Here is a 27,474-nt window from a genome sequence, read left to right as displayed (position 1 = left end):
AAGGCCTGTAGGCCAAGATGTACATCGGGGGTCTATGAATTGTCACACCTTTAGTACAATGGGGGAAGTTTTAATCTAATTGATCAGTTTGAATGTCTCACATTTGGGTTTCAGTCACATAAGGAAGGGATAAAAGAAGATTGTAACTATTGCTCTGTCTCTTTTTACTCTCCTTTTTCTGGGCTCTCTTTTATTCTCAGCCTCTTTTCTTGGGCACTCTCTGGCCTTCTCTCTCTCTCTCTCTGTCTTCCTCTTTCACTCTCTCTCTAACTATCTCTCAGGTAACTTTTTACATACATGCTGGGTACGATTAATGGTATATGATTTTATCATCTCATACATCTATTTTGTAACTATTTTAAGCGTAACCATAATCAGATATTGTCATTAAACCCTTTATTACAAATGATGTGCAAACTAGTTCTGATTTGGTTGTTTGGTGGCACAATACTTCACCAAACAACCTACCGCCCAAGCATTGGCAAATAGCAGTGTGCTCCAGCAACAGCAAGTGAGTGGTAAAAAGCCAAGAAAACAGGAAAAGACACAGCTATTAAGAGGAAGAAAGCACTGTGGTGTGTCTCTGTCATAGCCCTGAGAGAGATCATATGGTGACATGTGACAACCAGAACTGTCCAATCCAGTGGTTTCATATTGATTGTGTGGGGCTGCGGTTCTTCGTGGTTTTGCCCCTCTTGTGTTGAGTAGTGTTTTAATGCACAATATGCACATTCAATGCACACATTTTTCACTTATACACTCTTAACCCGAATTAGTTGACTTTACTAGAAATTTGCGTGGAAACCTGTTGCACTAATCCATTTTAGTTTTTACACAAGATGAAACTAAACAGATTAAGTTGTATGAACATAAAATCTTAAGTTGTGCAGTATAGGGCTGGGCGATATGGCTGAAAACTGTATCACGATATCGGTGTTTCATATCGGTCGATATCGATAATTATTGATAATTTTTTCTGACCCATTTAAAATAAGGACCAGGAGAAAAATATATTACATTTAAACATTTTTATTTTAAACTTAACCTTCCTCTGATCATAATCCCCTCAGTTATTAAGACAGAAATGTCAACAACCATGGAAAACTCAAATAATTAAAATGTTGTGCGGTGTTGCAGCTACAGATGTTGCTGGTTGAATACGGCTGTGCTCCAAAGGGTGAGCACGGCTAAGGTGGTACATCAAGTTCGTGGTATTACCAGTCTTGCATAATTTGCAGACGACATTGGTCTGACTACGGTCAGACTTATAATATCCAAAAAAACTGCCATACTGGCAAGCTGACTTTTCCTCTTTTATTTACAATTTCCTCGCTCGCTGCGGCACTCATTTTCTGCTTATTAGTTGCCGGTTACTGAAGAGGAATCCAGCAGACCAGCACGAGACAACGATATGGCGCAACCAAAAAGATACTGTTACATGATTGGCTGTTAGCGTGTCACTCCCCACGTTGCTAGGTTACCAGAGAGCGAGTGCCTTTGTTAATGCAACCAAACTTGCTTCGCAACCTCTGTTTTCTTCCGACAAAGAATAAAAAAAATATCGAATGTTTTATCGAACACATTTTTTATTGATATTGATCACGTGTCTATCGCGATACATATCGTTATCGTTTTATCGCCCAGCCCTAGTGCAGTAGACAAATCAAGTTTATATTAGTAGTCTTTACTGAAATTCATTAGCTCACATTATTAATGTTTTTGAGCATACGTTTTATAAAATAACTATTAAGTTAAATATAACATTTATTTCTACTGAAAATAATCTGTTTAAGTAATGTCTTAATTTAAAAAAATGATACTACTTAAATTTAATTTTTTTTTGTATTAATCTGAAGAAATTAAACAACAACCATTGAAACGTTCTTTTTTTTTTATTGTTGACAAAAAAGAAAAAAAGGAAACTTCAATGTACTCAACTTGTCAACCAAAAAGACAAGTAAAAAAAACTTGCATAAGCAAATCTTTTTGCTTAACAACTGTAAATTGTTTAGAGGAGGAAAATGAACACAGTATTCAACAATACGCAGACAAGCATTAAACTGAATGAAAATAAAAGATTAAAGAAAAAGACCACACACGCACACTCTCGCACACACACACACCCTCAAACTGTTGACAACTTTTGAGTTGACAACTTAACTCGTATCTATAGAGCAACAACATGCCGTTTTAAACATACAGTACATTTTTAACACAGAACACTTGTGAACTTTAGAGCACTTATTGCAGTGACTGGACAATCTGAACAAGAATCTGTTCAAAGATTCACATCGCCCTTCTTGAGAACAAAAAACAGTCATGGTAACTTCTCACAATTCCTTTGTGAAAATCAAATTGTAAGTTTTTTTTTTTTTTTAATGTTTGTAAGCTGGGTTTTAGTTCACTGTGGCCCAACATGAGAAGTACTTGTTGGGTGAACTGGAATGTGTTCTTCATTGATTTGGGGTAGTTGAGATACAGTGCATATGCAAGTCCAAAGAGAATGCACACAGCTTTTAGCAAGTCTTTAATACCTTCCAGTCCCAACTTCTCCCTCAATGATGATCTTAATTGAAGCTGGATTGAGATGAAGAGAAGATGGGAGCACAGCACCTTCATGCTCAACAAGGGGGATCCCAAAGTCAAGGTGGCAAAATGAGTGATCACCATCGGAGTCCTAACAACAGAGCACATTCATGACATTTCTTATTATATAACCATCAATAATGTTAAACAATATAGTCTTGTAATGAGACAGATGAGAGAATGTGTGAAGTGGTTGCAGAATATGACTATAGATAAATAGTAGCAGAATATGAATATAGAAAGAGGTTAGAAAGACCTTTTGCTACTAAGTTTCAGTGATTTAAAAGGTTAGTTCACCCCAAAATTTAATTCCTGTCATTAATTACTCACCCTCATGTCGTTCCAAACCTGTAAGACCTTCGTTCATCTTCGTAACACAAATTAAGATATTTTTGATGAAATACGAGTGTTTCTGATCCACACATTGGCAGCAACGTCATTGCAACTTTTGAGGTCCAGAAAGGTACTAAAGACACTGTTAAAATAGTCCACGTGACTCCAGTGGTTCAACCTTAATGTTATGAAGCGACGAGAATACTTTTTGTTTCAGTTGACGTAGTGAACGCAGCGCTTCCAGGTTCTACGTCAGAACGCCGACTCCTGTGTCAGCATCACATGCATGCGTCAAGCTGATCACGTGTACAGCGTTTGTCAATACCGAGCTGGCGTTCTGATGTAAACACGGAAGTGCTGCAATGCGTTTACTACATCAACGGCATAGGAAACTGACAGGGTAGAGAAGAAATTGTTGAATAAAGTCGTTATTTTTCTTTTGTTCTTGCGCATAAAAAGTATTCTCGTCTCTTCATAACATTAAGGTTGAACCACTGTCACGTGGGCTATTTTCATGATGTCTTTACTACCTTTCTGGACCTCAAAAGGTGCAGTGATGTTGCTGCCAATGTGTGGTTCAGAAACCCTCAGATTTCATCAAAAATATCTTAATTTGTATTCTGAAGAGGAACAATGGTCTTATGGGTTTGGGACGACATGAGGGTAAATGATTAATGACAGAAATTTTATTTTTGGGTGAACTAACCCTTAAAGCTCTATGCACACATTTTATGAAACACAAGGACTATCAATTAATAAAAGAATTATGTTGTCAATGTCCTTTGAGAAAATGAGTTACTTACAAAGCATGCTTTGAAGAAGTTCGTGGGGTTGTCACCAAGGACAATCGGGAGCCCTCTGAGCAGTGATGTAATATCAGTTGGCTCTTGAGTCTATTGGGTAGTAAAATGAAAAACCAAGTTGTAACAAATTAAACTTTTCTTTCTCTAAGTCTCATTGTTACCACGGGGTTCTATTAGGTTAGTATTGGTCTGTATACCTTAATGTTCTCCATTTAATAAAGCATGTACAAAGCATAAGACTCTCATTGATCAATGCATGTATTAACAAACATCATTCAGAACACATACAACCCTCATAACACAAAGAATAAAGTGAATGGAGTCCATGAATCAAAAGGTGCCTTGAATGAGACCTATAAAGTCCCATAGAACCAAATACCAGCAATCAGAGTTCAGAACAAAAAAAACAATCCAAAAAAAACAGTCCAAAAAAACAAGATAATCCCAGCAAAAAAAAAAAAAAAAAGGAAAAATGTGTAGGAGAGAAAAAGCCAAAAAAACCAACAGTCTCACCCACATTAAATTCTCAGGGATTTCTGGATTCCTAAGGCAAACCACTGAAGAGGAAAAAATAATCCTCAAATGATCCCAGAAGGAAAATAGTTGAAAGTCCATTGATAAAAGGCCTCAAAAATCACCAGGCAATCCTTCAGTCAGTGTGCCAGATCAAACTTAGTCCATTGCACTCGCACAGGTGAGAGCCTGCCATTTTCTAGCACCTTTGTTGGCCTGTCTTTCAAGCATGCCACCCCATGAGCTACAACTTCCCTCAAAATGGCCACCCCCCACTTCCTTACCCAGAGGCCTTTTACAATAAGAGTCCTTCCTTCCCCCAACACATTCCCATTCAATGTAACACATCCCCTGCCCCCACAGAAAATGGTTTACATACACATAGTTTACCAAAAATATGAACAAATAAATAATTAAATAATCATCAAAACATTAATTGAAAAATGGTTTCTCTTTTATGGAAGTGTCACACAGTTGCTAATCTGTGAACCGACAGAAGAAAAAAAAAACACCAACTTAGACCGGCACATTAACACTACAGTTTTAGCTTTCAGCTAACATCGGCCCGGTTTTGGGGTAATCACTTTTGTCAGAAAGATAAGATTTATACACTTACCGTTTAAAGTTTCTTTCAAAAATCCATGTTTAGCATGCAGCATAGGCCAGGACGAGCGGACTCTTCAAACAGCGCGCACTGCTCACTGTCAGTCACCTGTTTCAATAGGCCCCTCCCTCCCTTACAAAAGCGTAACATTCCCGAGTTATCACAGCTTAACATGATCAGTGCTTCCGATATTTCGTCTGATTAGTGCAAACAACTAATTTGATTTAGTAATAACAATGCTTTTTCAAAAACAACAAAGAATAAGTAATGACCACTTAAAATGTTTCAGTGACACAAAATCCGGGTTTAGAGTGTAGGTGCATTCATTATTGCACTGTGAAATGTTATTGCACATTGTTAATTTATTGTCAAGTCTTAGTTTATTAAATAATTGTTAGTGTAATTGAAATTTGATAGTTTTTTTTTCTGCAAGTCTACCTATATAATTCTATTTATACATAACACATAATTACTTCTAAATAAACACAGTTAAGTCATATGAAATTGTTTCAAGTGTTTATTTGACAAGAGATAAAGTGCACAAATATACAGAAATTTCATTAAAAAAAAACTATGTAACAGTCGCAGGCACACTCAAGGCACACTGCTGCTCTGCGTCCGAGTGGGGCGGTGGCTGGTGCTCTGGTCCGAGTGGGGCGGTGGCTGCTGCTCTGTGTCCGGGGGGGGGTGGTGGCTGCTCAACTTGTCACCTTCTCCTCTCTTTGCCCCTTGGCTCCTCTGCTTGCCAGTCTGCCCTCATCTTGCGCTTTGCATACCGCTTAAACCTCTCCTGGTCTGTTGCCTGAACATCACTGTGGCCCAACAGCAAAGACGGCTTCCAGTCAGGGTGGTTCTCCTGCATCTCATATGATGGTTCACCTAAAACAAATAAAGTTTATATTATGACAATTCAACAAATTCAACAATATCTCAAGCTGGCAAACTCATTACATGAAGAGCCCTTGCAGGACAAAGGCTATGAATACTAGAGAACAAATGTGTATTTTTGTTGATTCCGTCCAATGTGGGGAATGGCTACTTCAGAAGTTGATTTGATTTCTACAGTAACAACTGTTCTCTAGTAACAACCACAAATAAACTTTATCAGTTATGGCTGGCGCAAATCGGGGCAGTGGAAACTAACAGTTTTACTACAAATAACAGTTAAGCTATGATTTGTGCAGCAAAATCATATAGTTAATTTGTGGTTACCATGGTTTAACAATAGTAACCATGTTTTTTTGGTTTTACTTTTAGTAAAACCATGGTTAATTTTCGTAAGGGTTTTTAATTTAATTAAAAGTATATGATAACAACAACAATAATTATTATCATTATAAACTAATAAATAAAACTTACAGTAAAAAAAAAAAAAAATTCGATTTAGTTCTTAAAGTAAAAACATTATCACAAATTATGTAAATGGTCAATAGCAGCTGGTACAAAGAGTGGCAGCTAAGGGGTCATATAATAAATAGTAAATGTTTATAATTATTTACATTACCACAAATTATGTAACTGGTCAGCAGCAGCTGATACAAACTCTAGCAGCAGCTACCGAGAAAAACAGACAAACAAACAGCTTTGTGGCAATATGAACAGTCAGCAGCATGAACAAAACTACACAATCTAAGATAACTTACCAGAATGAAAATGTAGAGAACATACTCTCATCAACTGAGAAATCTTTTCGAAAGTTAAGTCCTTTCTTCTTACAGCTGCTACCCAAGCCATCCAGCGTCTTCTCGTCACATCAGCAACATGCTCTCCTTCATGCCTTTTCCATGTCGGAAACGCGAAAAACCGAATACAATTGTGTATTTTATTTCCACGTAAGTCGTGTGACCTGCTATGACAGTTTTTCATACAACAGCAATTTCCAGGCATCACAAAAAGAAAATCAATCGAACTCCACAGCAACAAAGATCCAACGGATTCCTGCTAAGATGGCGGAAGCGTGTAAGTTACGTCAACGTCCTATGTGCCATGACGTCACATTCTCATCCTCTATATCAGGCTTGAAGCTGGGTCGATGATGAGTTTGTTCCATTATTAGGGCCCTTCTGTTGGTCCAGCGTAGGGCTTGTTAGTAAGTGTTTATTCCTTTCAGTTTACAGCAGTATGGCAGGCCTCATTTACATTAAGGCCTCTGCTTTCTTTTGTCACAGGTTGAGCTTTGTAGGTCGCCTCACCGTTGGTGAGAATTGTTATATTTTTAGAGACCTCAGCTCCCTATGGAGAGGATTAAAGGGGGTGTTTATTCATATTAGGCGCTTTTTATCAGGCCTGAGGATGGACCGATGTTGGGTTCTGTTCCATTATTATTAACCCTTCTGGTGGTCTGGCATAAGGGCTTGGTATTGAGTGCATCCTTTCAGTCTACAGCAGTATGGCAGGCCTCATCTACATTTAGGCCTCCATTTACTGTAGTTACAGGTTGAGCTTTGCAGGTTGCCTTTTCTGGCGTGAGAGTCATTTTACATTTAGAGACCTCAGCTCCCTATAGAAAGGAATATTAGGGGGTGTAAGGCTGGACTGCCTACAGGGGTTCAGGTTGTAGGGTTGCTGAGCGACTAAAGAAACGTTATCAGGGAGATGGCAGAAAACGTACTCGGTTACGAACATAACCTCGGTTCCCCGAGATACGGAACGAGTACTGCGTATGGGGAAAGGTCTCCTTTTCCTCGCTGCTGAAGCCTTTTTCAATAGCGCAGTGTAACTGCATGGCCATTGGTTCAAACTAGAGAACTTTTTGAGCCAATGACGGCGCGGCGGAGCTGCGCGAGCCTATGGCGATGCGGCGCGCCAAAGCCCGCCAAAATGGGCGGGGCGTATGGCTATATAAGCAGGCATTTCGCCATAGGATTTCAGGTCATTCGACTGAAGCGACGACACTGAAGCCGCAGCCTCGTGGCACGGCATAGAACGCAGTACTCGTTCCATATCTCAGGGAACCGAGGTTACGTTCGTAACCGAGTACGTTCCCTTTCGATACTTCACTCATACTGCGTATGGGGAACGAATTCAACCGCGCCGTGCCACGGCAGGGAACGACTCGACTTATCTTGGACACCGTAGGGGTCAAGGGAACAAGTGAGAGGGCCGGAGCCGTCGAACCCTTTATGTTACACTTACAAAGAGGAAGATAGCTCCCTGGAAGTGGCATGATGGCAGAACTCAACAGAGGCCGTCGTATCACACCGAGAGGACCCGAGCTTGCAAGGTCGGGATGTCCAGGTTATAAAATCTGACAAAAGTGGACGGCGAGGACCAGCCGGCCGCCTCACAGATGTCTTTGATAGAGACTCCACTAGACCAGGTCCACGAAGAGGCCATCCCTCTCGTGGAGTGGGCTCTAACTCCTATGGGGCAATCAAGGCCCATAGAGGAGTAACATAGAGCAATAGCGTCGACTATCCAACGCGAGAGTCGCTGCTTTGAGACCGGAGACCCTTTGGTGCGGCCGCCAAAGCAGACAAAAAGCTGGTCAGATTGCCGAAACGGCTGTGACCGCTCAATGTAGGTCCTCAATGCCCTAACTGGGCAGAGTAATTCCAACTCTCGCTCGTCCGACGAGGGAGGCAGTGCTGAGAGGGAAATGACCTGTGCTCTGAAAGGGGTCGAGAGCACTTTAGGGATGTAGCTATGCCTGGGTTTTAAAAGGACCTTTGAGACATTGGGCCCAAATTCAAGGCATGCAGGGCTCACAGAGAGGGCCTGCAGATCACCAACATGCTTGACCGATGCTAATGCAAGTAGCAGAGCGGTCTTGAGCGTTAAGGGGCGGAGGTCAGCTGACCGCAGCAGCTCAAAGGGGGGCCCTTTGAGTGCTATGAGGACCGTGGAAAGGTCCCAAGTGGGAACAGTGAGAGCACGTGGGGGGTTCAACCGCCTAGAACCTCTCAGGAAACGCACAATGAGGCTGTTTCGACCCACTGATTGGCCAGCGATGGGAGAGTGGAACGCTGCGATGGCTGCTACGTACACCTTGAGCGTAGAAGGGGTGAGGCCCTTGTTAAGACGCTCCTGGAGAAATGACAGTATCGGGGATACGTCACACTCAACAGGGTCTTCGTTTCGTGCGGAGCACCAGTCAACGAAGACCGACCACTTCTGGGCATAGAGGCATCTCGTGGATGGGGCTCTCGCCTGAGAAATGGTATTTAGTACATCCCTGGGGAGGTTTAAAGGCTCCCATCGAGGGACCATAGGTGCAGAGCCCAGAGTTCTGGCTGTGGATGCCAGATTGTCCTGTTTGCCTGAGAGAGGAGGTCCCGTCTCAGGGGGATTGGCCATGGGGCTTTCGTGGAAAGCCTGAATAACTCCGAGGACCAAACTTGGCTCCTCCAGAGTGGGGCCACTAGGAGGACTCTGTGCTTGTCTTCCCTGACTTGTCTGATGACCTGGGGGATCAGAGCGATCGGGGGAAATGCGTAAAGAAGGAGGCTGGGCCAGTTGTGGGCCAGCGCATCTGTGTCCTTCAAAAAATAAGCTGGGCAATGAGAGTTGTCTTCTGAGGCGAAGAGGTCGACCTCTGCCCTCCCGAAGTTCTCCCAGATCCTGAAAACCGTCTGGGGGTGGAGCATCCACTCGTCCAAGGGGACATTGCTCCGAGATAGCATGTCTGCTCCCAGATTCGTTCTGCCTGGTATGTGCGTCGCTTTGAGCGACCGCAACCTGGGTAATGCCCGTTCCAAGAGGCGCTTTGCCAGTGCGCAGAGGCGGCTGGACGAAAGGCCGCCTTGGTAATTTATGTAAGACACCATTGTCATGCTGTCCGATTGGACTAAGACGTGGCGCCCTGTCAGGATCGCCTGGAAGGAGTGAAGGGCTCGACTCACTGCCAGCATTTCGAGGCAATTGATGTGGAGATGGCTCTCCTTGAGACCTCGAGCCGAAGGCTGGTCTGCCCTCGCACAGAGCGCCCCAACCCCAGTTGGATGCATCTGTCGAGAGCACCGTCCTTCTGGAAACTGCCTCTAGGGGTACTCCATGACTGAACCAAACAGGGTTCGTCCAAGGTTTCAGGGCTGCTAAACAGGCGCGATTGACCTTGACACGATAGCGGCCGTGCCACCAAGCGTGAGGTGGGACCCGGGGTTTCAGCCAGTATTGCAGAGGCCGCATCCATAGAGGGCTGCAAAACCGGGGAGGCGGAAGCCATCAGCCCTAGCATCCTCTGGAAAAACTTCAGAGGGAAACAGGCCTTGTTCCTGACGGAAGCCACGAGCTGCTGAATAGCCAGGGCGCGCTCTGGCGAGACTACAGCCGTCATACGGACTGAGTCGAAAACTGCACCCAGGAACGTAATTCGTTGGCTGGGGAGCAATGAGCTCTTGGCAAAATTGACCCTGAGTCCTAGGCACTCCAAGTGGCTGAGGAGCACGGATCTGTGATGGTCTAGCTCGGTTCGCGACTGGGCCAGAATGAGCCAGTCATCGAGATAATTCAGAACCCGGATTCCCATCTGTCTCAGAGGGGAAAGCGCCGCGTTCATGCACTTCGTAAAAGTGCAAGGAGCTAGAGACAGCCTGAAGGGAAGGAGTGTATATTGGTAAGCAACGCCCTCGAATGCGAATCTCAAGAATCGCCTGTGATGGAGGGCTATCTGGATGTGAAAGTAAGCATCTTTCAGATCCAGCGAGAAGAACCAGTCCTTGGGGCAAATCTGCGCGAGGATCTGTTTCAGCGTTAACATCTTGAACTTCCGTCTCATGAGGGAGAGGTTCAGGAGTCTGAGATCTAAGATGGGTCTGAGAACGCCATCTTTCTTGGGGACAAGAAAATAATGGCTGTAGAATCCCGATTCGCTCTCTGCGGGGGGAACTATTTCTATGGCTCCCTTCCCTAACAGAGTCATCACTTCGGCGTGGAGGACATGGGCGTCGTCCGGTTTTACTGAAGTGGGAAGCACCCCGCTGAAGCGCGGGGGCCTTCGGGCAAACTGCAGTGAGTAGCCTTGATTTATTATCCTCAACACCCATTGTGACACTCCGGGGATGGCCTGCCAGGCCTCGGCCCGCGTGACGAGGGGTTGAATGACGTCGGATGACAGACCGCCGGGAGGGGGCCTGTGCACTGACGAGTGTGGAAGAGGAAGTTTGCCCCTTCCTCTTCTTTCCTGTGAGATCAGGAAGACTTCGGAGGCGTCGGGTCCAGCACAATCCTTGGCCGGGGGCCTGGCGTCTCGGGAAGGAAGAGCGCTTGGCAGGACGTAGTCGCTGGCGCTGCTCCTTAGGGGGTGCTGCCTGGGAGGTAGAAGGAGCAGGTTTGCTCTGATGCTGAGTCGGCGCAGTCCTGGGGCGACTCGAGGCAGAGGCAGAGCTGGAGTGCTTGGGCATGAAGTGTCGCATGGCCTGGGACTTGCCCAGGCAGCCGACGCACTCACTGTGCCCGTCGTTGTCATGCAGAGGGGCTCTGCATGTGCCACAACTGTGGCGCGGCATTTGAAGCAACGCCGCCGCCGTGAAAACGGCGATTGAGGGGCTCTTTTAGAGCGGTGAGAACCGCTGGAATGTGCTCTTTTAAAAAGTGGCGTTAAACCGCGGAAATTTGCTATTTTAAGCAACGCCGGATGGCGGCAGGAGACGCGCTGAGAAGGCGGCCGGAAGCGGGAAGCGGGCGGCTCGAGAGCAGCGCTCGGCAGTCTGTGAGGGCGCCGGCGCTGCAGGCGTTCAGCGATCTCAGCTGGTCTGCTGCTGTGCCTCTTCAACGGCGAAAGAGCTCGTTCCAGGCGGCGAAGGCTTTCCGCTCTGAAGATCAGCGAAGAGAAGTGATGTTGTTGCTGAAGGAGAGAGATCTGAAATCCTATGGCGAAATGCCCGCTTATATAGCCATACGCCCGGCCCATTTTGGCGGGCTTTGGCGTGCCGCATGGCCATAGGCTCGCGCAGCTCCGCCGCGACGTCATTGGCTCAAAAAGTTCTCTAGTTTGAACCAATGGCCGTGCAGTTACACTGCGCTATTGAAAAAGGCTTCAGCAGCGAGGAAAAGGAGACCTTTCCCCATCCGCAGTACGAGTGAAGTATTGAAAGGGAACTGTGCATTTCTTGTCTATTACCACCCACTGCAACTTATACCAACGACAGAAATAAGCGCAGTTACAATAGCAAAATATGTGGGAGAGCGTTGTTATAGTGTGACAATATTGTTGTTACATGTACCCTGGGTCCGTGTTTCATTGTCATCATATGGACCCAATTGCTTTTGGAAGCAAAAGAATAAAAAAGTAGCAATAATAATTTCTTCTATAAAGAACAGATATATCTCTGTTGCATGTGAACACAAAACATTGGAAGAATCGAGCCAATGTGGGAAAAAAAAAAAAAGAATGTTACTGTAGAAAATCTACAAGTTTGTATTACATAAAAGTGGAAAAATATATTTAATATAACATAAAGGAAGAATTTTTGAATTTGGCAGAAAATGCAAGTTATAAAACATATTGACACTGAAGAAGAGCGTCACCAAATGCATTGAAATTAAATGGTTATATGAAATAAGGAATACCAAATTGGTTTAAAACAGGTAACAGTAGACATTGAGATATATTCCTAAGATAATTTTTTAAATTAAATATAAAATATTATATGATGGAACAGCTGAAAATTATGGGATAGTTATATATGTATATAATGGTATGAATAATCCACTAGGTAAACTAGAGTCCACTGGAAGATAGATGAAGTAAATGAGGGGTAAATATTGTAAAAAGCCGAAAACCCTCAATGATATTAGTATTACAGACTAAAACAACAAGATGTTTTGGGGAGGATGTTCAGATAGAAATGTATGAGTAGAGGAAGGCAGTACTTATACACTATAAGGTGATTATACACTGTAAAACGAAAAGGGACTTTATAAACCTAAAGAAAAATTACTGGAAATTAAAACTTGTAGATAAGAAGGAAAAGTATATATATATTTGTTTAAAAGCTGGAATAATTTTGGAAAAGGGAAAGAGAAGGTAAACACTACAGCAACATTGGTCAGACTTGCCAAAGTTTAAGAAGAACGTATGACAAAATAAATATACTGAATTGTGTAAGAATGTAGACAAATCCTAAAAATCGTAATACAGTTAAGATTATGATGCTTATGTGGTGATATTGAAACAAACATTTTGAAAACTATTAATTACTGTGAAGTAAGCAAGTAGAAGAATATTCTAGCATAAGAAAATTAATCAAGAGATAGTGGTGATATAAAACAGAGTAAGGATACTGTAAGATAATGCATGGACAGGATAATATTACCTTGTGCTTGTAGTAAGAGTTAGAAATGAAAATGATTGTCTAAATAAATTCATAAACAACAAAAATAATTGAATAAATATGCCAACACTTAAATATAGAATGTATGTTAATATTAGTGGAATACTTCATGGTTGAGAAGAAATGTATGTTGACAGAAGTATATGGACAGTATATTATTTGAGAAGAAAACATTTTTGTCCACAGAATTATGTGACAATATGCAGAAACCTAGAAAGAGTAATATTAATCAATGGATAAGTATGATGATAGCATATAGAGCATATAGGCCAATAATATTTAGAGAGAGTCATTTAAAATAGATGATGAAAATTAAGGAAAATATATGCCTCACTATCTATTATATTAGATTGTAATATATTCTCATATGTAGAAAGAAGATAAAGAGAAGATTATAACTACTGAAAAGAGAGAAACTGGACTAGGACAATCAATAAACTGAGAAAGCAGCCAAAACTATAGTTAATTATGTATGTTATTATAGCCTACAACATAATTAAATGAATAATTGAAAATCAGCTCATTATAAATAAGATGTGCTAGTAGACATATTGTAATATTTGAAATGACAAGTCATTTTGCTGTGATGGATGCAGGCTTATCATACCGGTGTATGAACACAGCAAGAGAACAGATGAGGAGGACAAACAAGCTCTCATTAGAAACCAAGAAGCACTGAACGGCCTTGATTGAGTCTGGAACCCCTGAAAGAAGGGGCAGAAGTAGCATAAGGAGTCTTATATCGTTTGTATATGCTTCTTATTCAGTTATAAGACTACGATAGCAAGCAACGACAGCACTGCATCCAGCAGCACTGAGACCTTAGCTGGGGTCAGTGAAACACTTTAGGAAATCCTGGAACTCAGGAGAGCTTTAGGGGGAGAACTCTTGACAAGACGATTTAATTTCTGGGGTGTGTTTTGAGGATTACAAAAGTATAAGATGCCACCAGATACTGATGTACCAAAGGATGAACCTTATAATGGTGATTTATGTAAAGATCTATTATAAGAAATTACTTTATTAAAAGTATGGTTTATGCTTTAAATACTTGGAAGTCGTTATGTGAATTAGAGACATGAATATATAGTATACTTTGAATATATAGTATAGGCAGCGGCTGTCGGCACTTGGTGTAATAGCAATTAGATTCTGTTTGCATGTGTGAAAATAGCATATTTCCGTAGTCTAAAGTCACTACATATAGTATATTAAGGAAGTTAAACTATGTGTTATGGTAACTGAAGATGAAACTCTATGATTGTAGTACAGGTTATAAGATAAATTTGTACATTTTTTAATTTAAAATATGAAAGGCTTAAATTATGGTAAATTTTAAGCTTGGGAGACAAATTTTGTTTACAAAATTGACAATGGGAACCTTATAGAAACAAACTGATTTTTGATATAGAATGTATAATTTATGTTTGAATATAATTCAGAAAAATATCAGAAAGACTACTGTTGATACAAAGGTTTAATTACTGGATTGTTTTGAAAATAATGAATGTACTGAATGAATAATGAATAAACTAGAGAAACTCTTTTGTAATGTATTATTTGTAATGTGAATATTTACTATGTATTATATGTAAATGCTCAAGAAATGATTACTGAAATAAGTGCAACAATTTTGAATGAAATTAATTGCTTGAAAATATTTCACCCAGAGTTTGGCAATTAGATATTTACAAAGTGATGGATAAGGAACCTTTTGCACTGTTTGAATTGGTTAAATGTATGGGGTATTTTAATTTGTAGCTGGAGCAAGAAACACCCCAGATACTAATTTTGTGCCCAAAAGATCCGAGGGAATGCAGACGGCCCAAGTTTCCAAGGTACATGGCCTGGAAGCTCAGATCCCCTTTGGCTTCTGCAAACTGTCTAAGCCAGGGGAGGAGCCGCATCTTACTTTGGGAGGACCTGAAGGATGCTTGAAGTAACTAATGGATTCTTTGTAGGATCCAAATTTGGCTTATACTTGAAAATCAAGCAGAGCACAAAGTTTTGCCCTTAAATGATCCTGTACAGAGAAATATAATTGATTATTAAAATTATGGAAAGCAGAAAACTGGGTGGAATGTTACCTGAATGTGTTACTAACCAAGGAGTTTAAGAATTATGAACGAATGTACATGTTACTGTTAAAATTTGAAGTGAAACGTTTGTGTGCCACAGCTATGCTTGAGAATGTTGAATAACGAGTCAGGATAATTGCATGAAGGGGGTGTTGTATTATATCAAGAAAATGCAATTACCCTGCCTCCTTGTTTAGATTTTGGATGTCTGTTGCTACACATTTGGCCAATGTATTAAATATTAGGTGTTGCTTACAATATTATTATTATTTATTTTTGTTTGTTTCTAAGAAATGTATTATACTGTATGGCACAGTTATTGTTGGATATGTGTGTGTGGTTCTATGTGTGTGAGCTCAAGGACACAGAGAACTGTGGTTCTACTCCTAGAACCTTATAAGGACATCAGCCATCTTGGCTGAGTTTACTGGAGTTCAAGGACACAAAAGCCAGACAGCTCGCACCTGCGAGGCCTTGAGAAGGATCTGGAAACTTTGGGAAAGTTACAGCGTACGTCAATCAAGAAGATAACCTAACGTCTGTGATAAACAACACGAGTATAAAAGACTGATGAGTTGATTGCCTCTTCGGATACTGATACGTCAGTACCCCGACGCCTAGAAGCCCAGAGCTGAGGACAAGAAACCCCAAGCTGAAGATGGGAAGCCCAGAGCTGACTACACCTTTGACTCAAAAGAGTGATTACTGTATTTTATACCTTAATGATGAAGTTTTATTGGCCTTTAGGTTTTTGTTTATTATAAAAAGAAAAGTAACCAATTAAAAGAAATTTAATTGATTACAAAAGCTGCCTACCTTGGCTTGATTTATAGTGTTTTAAGACTTTGAACAAGAACCACAGAGGAGTCTTCTTACCAAATTGTAAGTAATTTAAAATGCTTATAATTTAGGCCAGACTTGACTTACTTTACCTAACCTGAGAATAATAAATAATAAGGTTAAAGGTGTTAAGATCAAAATACACACCGCAAAACATGGCGCCCAATGTGGGGCATTGATTCATCGACCCCTGGCTACGGTCGATCGAGCAATGCAAAACAAATTAAAGCAAAAACTTATGGTTATGACCACGTCATCAGGCTGGCCGACAGTCTGGTTGACCTGCGCCATCAGGGGTTGATGGCGCAGGTCAACCCCCCCCGAAGGGTCGCTTCAAGGTCGACCCCTGGCACTGAAAGTCTGAAGAGGTACTGGTTTCTGTTTTTTTTCTTCTTACTTTGTTACTTAGTTATTATCATTTGATTCTCTTGAAAGTTCTTTTTATCTTGGCTATAATCATAACCGGTCTTGTAACCAATGTTATTCACTTGCTTGACCGCTATCCTCCTTTTTCACTTTGCAGATGCTTCCTTGGTGAAGGTGGACCAGCTCAGTGGCCCAGCACAAGCCGAGTAGTGGAAGCCATCTGCCTGGCTCTCTGCCGAATTTACCCTGCCGGTCAGACCATCGCCGGAGTCCGGGTAAACCGATGGGCAGCCCCGGAATCATGGCTCTAACAAAATTAAAGCTCTTTGAGCTAAACCAGCTCACTATATCCCAGTGGTAGGTTCAGTAATTAATTGTTCATGTTTGCATCGGTTTTCATATTCATAATTATTTTTACACACATATATACGTATTATTGTCTTTTCTGTATATAGGCACAATGCTCGAATAAAGGGGCAGGAGAGGGAGGTCTTGCAGCAGGACATTGAGCCTTTTACTGCTCCTTTGGTGGCCCCTGAACAGCTCCCACCGGTACTGCCAAAACTACCGGAAGCAATCCAGCATGGACATTCATCCTTTGAGTTTGAAATACCTCAGGATGCTTCCGGACAGGCAGCACCGCAATCTCGAATCCAGCCTCCTCCAGTGGGCTCGACACCAGCACCTTCTGCCATACCTGCCTCTGCGTCTGTACCTGCTGCTGCACATACATCTACCGCAGCTACCGCAGCACCTGCCACGCCCATACCTGTTGGTGCTGTGCCTGCACCTGTACCAGTTGCAGCACCAAACGAGAAGAGGGTGCCCAGGACCACAGCGTGGCGGAGAAAGAAGTTGGCAGAGGCAGCCGCAGCAGCTGCAGCTCAAGGTTTGAACTCTAAAAAAACGTCAAATACCTCAGCAGTTCCTCTGCCGAAAGTGTGGCCAGCCAAAGACTAAAGAATTTGGCCACAGCCAGTTTCAGGGTGTCCACTTTTGTGCAAAGGCTTCTGGGAAGACTGTGGCACAGTGGATGGAGAAAGTCAAGAGAGGAGAGACAAAATAGACAAGGACACAATTTATATGTTGTAAAGATGTTTATTTTGTTTTGAATAAATAATTTTATATAATAAATATATTATATAATGTTTTAGTTCTTATATGTATATATAAATAAACATTTCCTTTTTCTAATGTCTGTGTACATTTCTGGTTTATTAGATATTTGTGCAGTACTTGCAGTATACCAAGAATGAGTGACTGAAAATCTTGTTAAATATCAAAAATATTTAATGTATAAGGTTTTACAATACCACAGTGATTTTGTTGCATACGAGAGATAAAGAACCTGTTTAAAATTAATTTAAAAGCACTTCCAAAAGCACCCTGCTTATACATATACATATGGTTGTTTTAATATATTTACATTTACAATATACATTTATTGAAATACTAATGGATAGGGAAGATTGGAAACGAATACCTCATTGTCCAGAAGTCAAAGTGGTTTAAATAAAAAATAATATATATGTTTTGTTTTTAAATATTTTTTTTTATTAAATATTTATCACAATACTATTGAAATATAACACAATACGATACTATTTAAAACCACAATCAACAATCGTTTTAATATTTTGTAAAATAATTTATTATACATTTAAATATGATTTAAATGATTTGAAATATAATGAAATATAATATAATTTATGCATACGGTATGAACAAGAAATTTTATGAAATTGACTTTAAAACTCGTGAGTTTTTTTATGAGTGCTTTAAATAAAAATAATATAATTTTTTGTAGAATAAAATACTATTTAAATATAATACAATAATTTTAATATATTTTTAAATATTTATTATACATTTAAATATTTACATATAATATGATTTAAATGATTTACAATATAAAGGGTCCTGAATATCATTGATGCATAAAGTATAAACAAGAAATGTTATGGAATTGACATAAAATTCAAACATTGAGTGTTTTAAACAAAAAATAATATAATTTTTAAATATAAATAGAATATTATTTTAATATTTTAAATATAAATACATTCTAAATATAACAATCAGTTTATTTGACTATACATTGAAATATCGGCGATATCATATGATTTATAATAGAAGGGTCCCTTATATCGTTGATGCATATGGTATAAAAAGACACTTTACAAAATTTAAATTGGAGTGTTTCAAGAAATATCATTTATTTTGAATATTATACAATACTATTATATGATGTTAATATATATTAAAATATTTTATTATACAAATATAACACATTTCTTACATTACCTCATATCAGGGACATTTTGTGTCTACTACTACAGCACATGGCTACTTAATATGCATTTGTCATGCCCCAGGAGGCACATGGCTACTTATTATGCCAGTCTCAGGTGCCTTGCTCAGCCCGCCCCCAAGGCCCGCCCCCTGAATAATGCCAGATACACTGATTTTTGGACACTGAACAGATTTAAATGTGGAGGTAAATGTGACATTTTTTTCAATCTGTTTTATTGACGTCTTTCCGCGGTTGAAACACTCATTGAGCGATTTCATGAGACATGATACGGATTTCGTTAAGTTGTACTCTATTTTTCAACATACCTTCAGAGGTTGTTGTAACTAGTAAAGTGGAAGAGATGATCGGTTCATGCGCTCTGCTTGAACTGAGGCACGTGAACACCAGGAAAGATCGCGACAGAGACGTGACGTCTATGATCTCACTCCAGTCTGTGGGAAAGTAGCCCATTTTTCGATAAAATGATCACTCAACAGTATCTATTTTATTTGTTCTCTGACAGAGCGCACAGCCTCAACTGAATGCGCTGCGCCTCTTAGCCGTTCACTGAACATAACAGACGCAGAGAGAGGTGCGCCGGCGGCAGGAAAGCAAGATCTCGCACTCGTGAGGCAGTACCGGGGAGTCTCGGAAGCTAGATAAGGTTTCAACAAGTCGCTAGATTTGTCACATTGCACTTTCTTGGGAAAAAAGTCACTAAATGGGTCTGAAAAGTCTCGAAGTTGGCCCTTCCGTCTGAGAAGCAACCAATTTTACTCATCCTGGTTCCAGCCCGCCGCTGTTAAAAACGGCGTTACAGCAATTTTGCACCGGCCGGAGACAATTACAAAACTGGTTCCACGTGTATATCACACGAGTGTACATATTTTGCGACAACAAATCAAAGTTATTAATTATGAAGCCTATATTCAAAATAAACTGGTATTATTATTTTTTTATTCAAAACTATCTAAAAAATTTAATGCCTGTAGGAATAAAAGTTAATGATTTTTAATGCCATTTAAGGCCTTAATTTTCGCAAAATCCATTTAATGACTTTTAATGCTTTTTAATGCTCCGCGGAAACCCTGAGAAATAGGCAAGGGAGAATTGACATTGCATCTTAAACTATAATTATCATCAAGCATGCACTTGCATTGCACTACACCAGATGCATTAAATAATTCATTTTGGTAATAACACTCTTACAATTCCCTCCAATCGCAGTCCATTTTCTTGGCCTAGCTTTGTCAGTAATGATACATCTCTTAGACCCCAGTCTGGATTTCTGTAAAACAACATTGTTACAACAAAATATGATCGACTTTTGCAGTGTAATAATTTTTACACTGCAGTATTTTTGTCTTGTAATCTAGTACAAATATCAAAACATTCTTAAATCAAGATATATTTACTTGAGAAGCAAAATGACTGTTAGGTCCATTAGATAGTAGGTGTTGTTTTCTGAAAAATCTATCAAAATTTATCCTAATATCATCTATCTAATATCAGTGAGGTAAGAAAAAACTTAATTCAAAGGGACAAGTTTTTTTTTTTTTTTTTGTACTGATTTTTTTAAGCAGTTAAGTTTGATAATTGTTCTTAATAGGGATGTCAAGATCCGATCCGAAATCGGGCCCGATCACGTGGTTTCAGACTCGATCGGAATTGGACGTTACCTCCCGATCAGGACTCGGATATGTATATATATTCTCATTATATTTAACACATCTATAGTTATGCGGTGGCACAGAGTTACACCTGTTTCACACTGCAAGCGTGAGCGTAACTACACCGTCACTGCAGCTGCAGAGACGCGCGAGTATTCACACTCGAAGCGTTTGTACAGCGTCACAGCAGCGGCTCGAAGCTACATATGTGAGCATTTCTTTACAAAGACAGCTATACATTCGTTTTTATAAGTTGGTCATTTATAAACTTGATAGTCTTGAAAGTTTGTTAACATGGGGAGGTGTACAACATTCTCATATAAACGTAAATACATAAATAAATAAAATAAATAAACAAAAGCCTCGTGTCATCCATTGCTGCACACGAATGAGGTAAGCTTTGTGTGTATGACATCATCTGCCGCGTGCACATGTTTACAAGACAGCAAACTCTGGTTTAATTTGGGTATGCTGCAGTCTGTGTAATAACTAAAATAATGCATGCCGAAAAAAATACACGCTGCTCACGTGCCGCTTACGCTTGCAGTGTGAAACAGGCGTTAAGCCTCATTTACACTGCACGCGTCTGCGGCACGTTACGGCTCCGGCAAGGTTTTGTTCCGTCCTCTGCGCAGTGTCAACTCACACCAGAAGCATTTCAGAAGCGAAGCGGCTGAATTCACGAGACCACGAGATTTGACTGTCTGATGTTTTTTCTTTGATTCTTTTCGTGTTTTTAATGGCTAAATGGTTATATTTTGTCCGGTTGAATTGTGTTTATTGCTATGCCATACTTTATTTTGCTGTAGCCTACAGACGAAGTTTATACACTTAAAAGTCCAATGGATGACAAGAACAAAAAAAAATTCAAGTTTTTAAACTTCGAATCTCTTGTCTTCAGTTTCTGGCCTCCTAGTGATGTGAAATATGAGCGGGAGTTTACACAGGGTGATTATTTTGATTTTATTTTGTATTTGAGCTGTGCGTCTTGGACACAGCGTCCGTCAAAAATAGGCTGGGCGCCTATCTTCAGCGAAGCGGTGCGGCGAGCCGCTTCTGGGACGCTTCGAAAACACACAGCGTGCAGTGTAAACGAGGCTTTAGACCCTTTTGACTCAACATAGAAACAGCAACGCGTGCGTCACTTTGTTGCAGAGACGCTATTGGTTAAATGCCGGCAAAGTATTTATATAATATAAAAACAAAGCCTAATATAAAAACAAATATATTTATATTTGTTTTTATCGGATCGGGACTCGGTATCGGTAGATTCTCAAAATCAAATGACTCGGACTCGAGGGCAAAAAAACCTGATCGGGACATCCCTAGTTCTTAAGTCTTTTTCCTTCTCAAGGAAATTTATTTTGATTTAAATTTTTTTTAGATATTTGTAATGGGAAATGACAAAAATACTAAGTAAGAGAATTTTTTTTGCAGTATAAGTTCATAAAGGGGAAATTTTGACAGTTGTAGTTATAATCTAAAAGTATTATAAGCAGTATTGGGGGTAACTCATCACAACAACACATCAGATTACTTTTTTCAAATAACGAGTAAAGTAACGCATTACTTTTAAATTTACAACAAAATATGTGAGTTACTGTACATCTTCAAATAAGTAATGCAAGTTACTTTGTTTTCCTATTTATGGACTGACAGCTCTCCTGTCCCCAGAAATCTGGAGAGAAATCGTGAGTACAGAGGTGTTGTGTGTGCTGTGTGAACATGATTGTAGTATAGATATTGTAGTTCTAGACTAAATGTGAGAAGATATTTACTCATCTCACTTGCACAAAAACAGATACCATATTCCTCAATATATATAAAAAAACAGTTTAATGCAAACTTTATATATATACATATTACTATGAGTATTTTCCCTCAGTTTCACAGACAAGGCTTAAGCTAGTCCTAGACTAAAATGCATGTTTGAGCTGTTTTAACTGATAGCAACTTGCACTGCCATATTTTAAAACATGTCAGTTCCATTGTTTTGTCTCAAGATGCAAACCAGTAATGTTTCTTTTCTAGGATACATTTATAAAAGCTACTTAAATGCCCTAACTGAATTAAGGCCTAATCCTGGCTTAGCCTAAGCCCTGTCTGTGAAACCGGGCCTTTATGTATTTAATCTCACTTTATTAACCAAAGTCTTTACTGCTGACCTTCAATGATCCAATTCAACCATACTAATAAGCGAAAATTACTTTAGATAAACAGCACATTTGTGTTTCATCTTTTTTTTTTTTTTTTCCTGTTGTTCTGCGATCCAGAATGGCAGCACAGCTAAGGTTTGTTTGAGCTGCGCCCTCTACTGTACAAGTGTGAATTTGCATTTCCTTCAGCCTGAGGCTTATTCATTACACTTTTGATGTAAAAGAGTTTAGGCCTTAACTTTATTAGACCATAAAAGACAGCTGTTTTATATTTGCATGCATTTCTTTTCACACCAGTGAAATAACCTTTATCAAGGATCTACACCACTTTGCAGCAATGCAGATGTTGCTCATTTGCCAGTGATTTCCTTTATCACTAACCTGTATCTCAAGCTCTGGTCAAAGTCAACATTGCTCTGAGGAGTAATCGATCCATTGAAAGCATACGGCTGCAAAAAGAATATAAGATACAAGACTTTAGAAGCCAAATGCATAAAAATTCAAGGTGCTTGAGCTTATTATGCTACAAATACCCCATAAGTCAGAAGCAATCCTTGGGGCTTCAGTATTTTTCCAACACCATTAAACAAACCCTAAAAATCGAAAGAATATTAGATGATGTTATATGCAGACATTCAACAAATACAGAGAAAGAGAAATACAAGCAAGCAAACATGACACCATTGTGCAGGCCAGAGGTGAAATGTGCATCATGTTGATGTTCACGACGAGGTCACATGACTCAGCTTGAATTCCACCCCAGTTCTCCCAACTCTGAGACACATCAAGATAGATGGGTGGCTTTACATTCTGCAGCCTATGATACTGTCTATATGCTTCAATACTGAAAAAAAAAAAAAAATCACAATATGGTATATAAAATATTAGCAATTAGACATTTGGTATTCAATAGCAGGAAAAATGATATGGTATGAAGCCCAATCTAAAGAATAATCAGGAGTGAACTTTGAACTAATACAGCTCCGTCACAAGTGTTTATTACTGCACTATGCTCCATTATTTCTTTTCTCAGTTTGTTACGGGGCCGGTTGCATAAACTCAGCCATTATGTTAAGACTGTCTTAAGAACTAGGTAATCAGTCTTACTTTTCTGATTCAAATTAGACCGCTCTACCTTTTTATGTAACTGATTTAAAAAAGTTAGGACCAGTCTTGAAAAAAAAAATATTAGATGACTAACTTTTTAAGACTAGTCTAAGCAGTTTATGCAATCAACCACTGATATCATTTCTGTGAATTAGCTGAAAACAAAAAAGAAAACAAAGTGTCTATTTACACTAAGTGCAAATAGCGTCCCTTGTTGGCAAACACTATTTACATTAGCTCCGCCCACCAGTGTCTGGTTGGGCCACTTAAGTTTTAAAAAATACATACAGAATTCGATGTCTTTAGTGGCACAGCACTAGCGAGTAAGACTCGCAGATCTGGCTTTTAACGCGATAGAAGCGGGTTCAAATCCGCCTTTTGTCAAGCTTGCATTTATTTTCAATAAAAATGAAAATAATGTTCTAAAAGTGGAAATTAACTGCAAACGAGTGTTTAATAATATTAAAAGTGTTTATTGGGTAGGGTTAGGGGAAGGTGTAAGGAGGGTTTTTATTCTCTTAATAAGGCAGTATCCATTTCATAATTTTAATAAATATAATCATTTACACTATGATATTATTGCATCCTGTTAATGTACAAAAATACTGAGGTGCAAATAGTCTCTGCCAATATAAAGTATAGATAGCATCTAATTACTATTTACTCTTATTGCAAAGAACTGACACTTTTACATGGTGTAAATAGAATCTATCGCTATTTTCACCTAGTGTAAATAGCATATCGCTAAGAAAATGCTGCTATTGTCACTTAGTGTAAATAGCATCTATCATTAAGAAAATATGCTATTTTCACTTAGTGTAAATAGCATCTAATTGCTATTTACACAGTACAAATAGCCGCTGCCAAAAGAAAAAAGCAGCTATATCAAAATTGGTGAGAGCGTTGCCGCTGTTGTTTTTATTGTGATCTATACATTTTGATTTAATTCCCACATATTCAAGGACATTCTATTTCTGACTACATATTATTCAAGAAGAAAAAAAGTAAGGCAAGACTTGTATCCATCGAGAATTGATTGGATTGTGAAAAGCGGAAGAGTCATATCTGAATGTAAGTTGCAGACTGCAGTGGATTGTGGAGGTCTTCTTTCTAGTCGATCCTGAAACAACACATGCACATCCTTTTGTCCTATTTGCTATTATTGCCCTAACCATCATTACATAAACGGGCATTAAATCAGCTACTTAAATGGCTGTGTTGCTATATATTATTAACGTTGTTTTCAAAGCGCCAAGGACCTGCGTCATGTGACGACTGCTTTAAAATTCAAGTCGTTTCTGAGGGGAAGCAATTAATTTCAGGTAAAAGATATAGCATACAAAGGTTTTGCACTGACAGGAACGTGTACTTTGAGATAAACTAAGTAACAGGTATTGGAGCGGCTTTTGACTTATTATTTTGTCATTCATAAATAACCAAAAGACATTAGTCATACAAAATAGGCCTCCTTTAAAAAAAAGTCGATCCACGCACTCCAAACGTGACTGAACAGCGCCATCTATTTACAGATCTCTGCACCTGCACTCCAAACAAACTTTCGTAGGTGAACTTTGTATTATAATAAAAATATAGGCCTATGCCTACATGAAAATATAAAGAACATATTACATATATAACTATTTCAACGACCTTGTGCCTCTTCATCAATTAGTAAAACGATTTCAAAGATTTTTTGTTTTAGGATTTCATAACTTGAATATGCAAGTATCAATCAATGCGTTTCTGCAGCAGCGAGAATGTAATCTCTTATGCAGAGCTGTTCATGTCTACATATATAGCAGAGAATTCAAGATAAAGTAAGATGTTGCGCATATTCACCTCGATATTGACTGTGCTTCAACTTCAGACGGCTGCCATATAATGTTCGGAAATGCTTTGGCAAAGTGAATGACATGCTGTCCCGTACCAGAAGATATTTCCAAAGCGACCAGATGCCTGTCTGATGTCACTCTGGTTTTTAATACCTCAAGGATCGGGTCCTTATTTCTGTCGGCTGCTGCAGCATTCAGCATTTTACACATCCAACGACAAGTTCCTGGAATCAAGAGCAGAATGGAGCTACGTAAAAATAACCGCACCTGAAAAAGGCAATGTCAGACTCCAACAACACCTTTAAAAGCTCCAAAGTTTGGCGATCCAAAACAGTTCCTAAATTGTGCAAATGTCCAGAACAGATTCATACATCTAGATGACGGCAGCTCACATCAGGTCACATGAGATGCTCTTGTATTTCATAACGGCGGAAAATTGCAAGGTTGCAAAAAATAATAATTTAGATTTCGCCTCCAGATGATTGTTCTTTATTCACTCAGTTTAGTGGTAGTCATTATTAAAGCACGTTCACCCTTTACAGTGTAATACGATTTAAAACGCAATGTATTGGATTCCACATCCCACAATGCAACGCGCTTCAACTTCCTCTTTCTTTCAAAAAGTGGCGCACAAAGATTCATGAGTCTGTTATCACGACCAGTGATTTTATGTATTTTATAGCCTATGTATTAAAATAGGATAGTATTTTACTTTTAATCATTACTAATAAAATAAATACACAGTTCAGAAGTTTGGAATCACTATGAAATGCTGGTTTTAGAAATAGCTAGTTATTCATCAAGGATGGATTAAATTCATTAAAATAATTAATAATAATAATAATGTTTAGGCTATTTATAAAGCTCCTTTCCCAAGCTCAAGGTCACTGCACAGAGTAGCAACATATAAGCATAACAACAATATGTGCACATAAAACTAATTGCAGCAATAACAAGAGAAATCTAGTCAGTGCTAGATACTGAAGATATTTTGAGTTGAGACATGAAGTTTCAGTTTCCTCAGTCCAGCCTGTTCGGTTAATGGCTTGCAACCATAAACGTCTGCTTTTAACTTAAAATGGCGTCTTCAACCATGGTATTCTGTAAAAAAAAAAAAAAAAAGACAATTTTTTTTTTTTTTTTTTTTTACATTCAGTTTCTGACATCCAAAGACACAACAAGATATCTTTTCTCTTATTCCGTGGATCTGGCCCCTTTTCCTACACTTGTTACCACAATAAAAACGACAAACGTGCACAACAAAATGACTAAAACTGAAATTAAAATGAAAACTGAGGCATAAATCTCTTTCCAATGTCTTTATAAATAGGCTTGTATGTTTTAATACAAGGCTCAATCAAATTTCCCAACTCAGCTGTGCTTTTTAATATATAACAAAAGGTACAGTGATAGATACTGTAAACATGAATAATGTGCATGAAGAAAAAAAATCACGTAAACATAACTGAGGTATCAACAGTTTTGGGTTTAAATTTAGGGTTAATTCATAAAGTGCAATATAAAGTTATAGGTCCCATTCACATCGAGTGCAAACACTGAATGCAATAATAGCTAATATTGCATTCAGGGTTTGCATTCGATGTGAATGTGACATGAGCTCTGTGAATAGGCATTAAAGGAACACTCCACTTTTTTTGAAAATAGGCTCATTTTCCAACTCCCCTAGAGTAAAACAGTTGAGTTTTACCGTTTTCGAATCCATTCAGCCGATCTCCGGGTCTGGCGGTACCACTTTTAGCATAGCCTAGCATAGTTCATTGAACCTGATTAGACCGTTAGCATCTCGCACAAAAATGACCAAAGAGTTTCGATATTTTTCCTATTTAAAACTTGACTCTTATGTAGTTACATTGTGTACTAAGACCGACGGAAAATGAAAAGTTGCGATTTTCTCGGCTGATATGGCTAGGAACTATACTCTCATTCCGGCGTAATAATCAAGGAACTTCGCTGCCGTACCATGGCTGCAGCAGGTGCAATGATATTACGCAGCGCCTGT

At 39.4% G+C, this 27,474-nt stretch overlaps 1 protein-coding gene across 8 annotated transcripts in view; it reads right to left on the bottom strand.

Moving 5' to 3' along the window:
* The window catches only part of mettl26 (methyltransferase like 26), a 50,144-nt gene extending 23,907 nt beyond the window's left edge, over window positions 1–26,237 (bottom strand). The window contains exons 1-6 of one of the 8 annotated variants that reach the window (XM_051885963.1): window positions 25,754–26,237; window positions 25,462–25,678; window positions 23,197–23,359; window positions 23,049–23,108; window positions 22,897–22,964; window positions 19,899–19,977 (exon numbers count right to left, since the gene is read on the bottom strand). In XM_051885963.1, coding sequence (XP_051741923.1) covers window positions 19,899–19,977; window positions 22,897–22,964; window positions 23,049–23,108; window positions 23,197–23,359; window positions 25,462–25,678; window positions 25,754–25,823 — 657 coding nt within the window. In that variant the 5' untranslated portion in view covers window positions 25,824–26,237. Of the gene's footprint in view, window positions 1–19,898; window positions 19,978–22,896; window positions 22,965–23,048; window positions 23,109–23,196; window positions 23,360–25,461 lie in introns of all 8 variants that reach the window. The other 7 variants (XM_051885965.1, XM_051885964.1, XM_051885959.1 and 4 more) reach the window with 7 other exon arrangements.
* Window positions 26,238–27,474: the final 1,237 nt, after the last annotated feature.

Source organism: Ctenopharyngodon idella, chromosome 3 (genome assembly GCF_019924925.1).
Source record: "Ctenopharyngodon idella isolate HZGC_01 chromosome 3, HZGC01, whole genome shotgun sequence".
Classification (NCBI taxonomy): Eukaryota; Metazoa; Chordata; class Actinopteri; order Cypriniformes; family Xenocyprididae; genus Ctenopharyngodon; species Ctenopharyngodon idella.
This window is presented reverse-complemented; position numbering and strand designations above follow the sequence as displayed.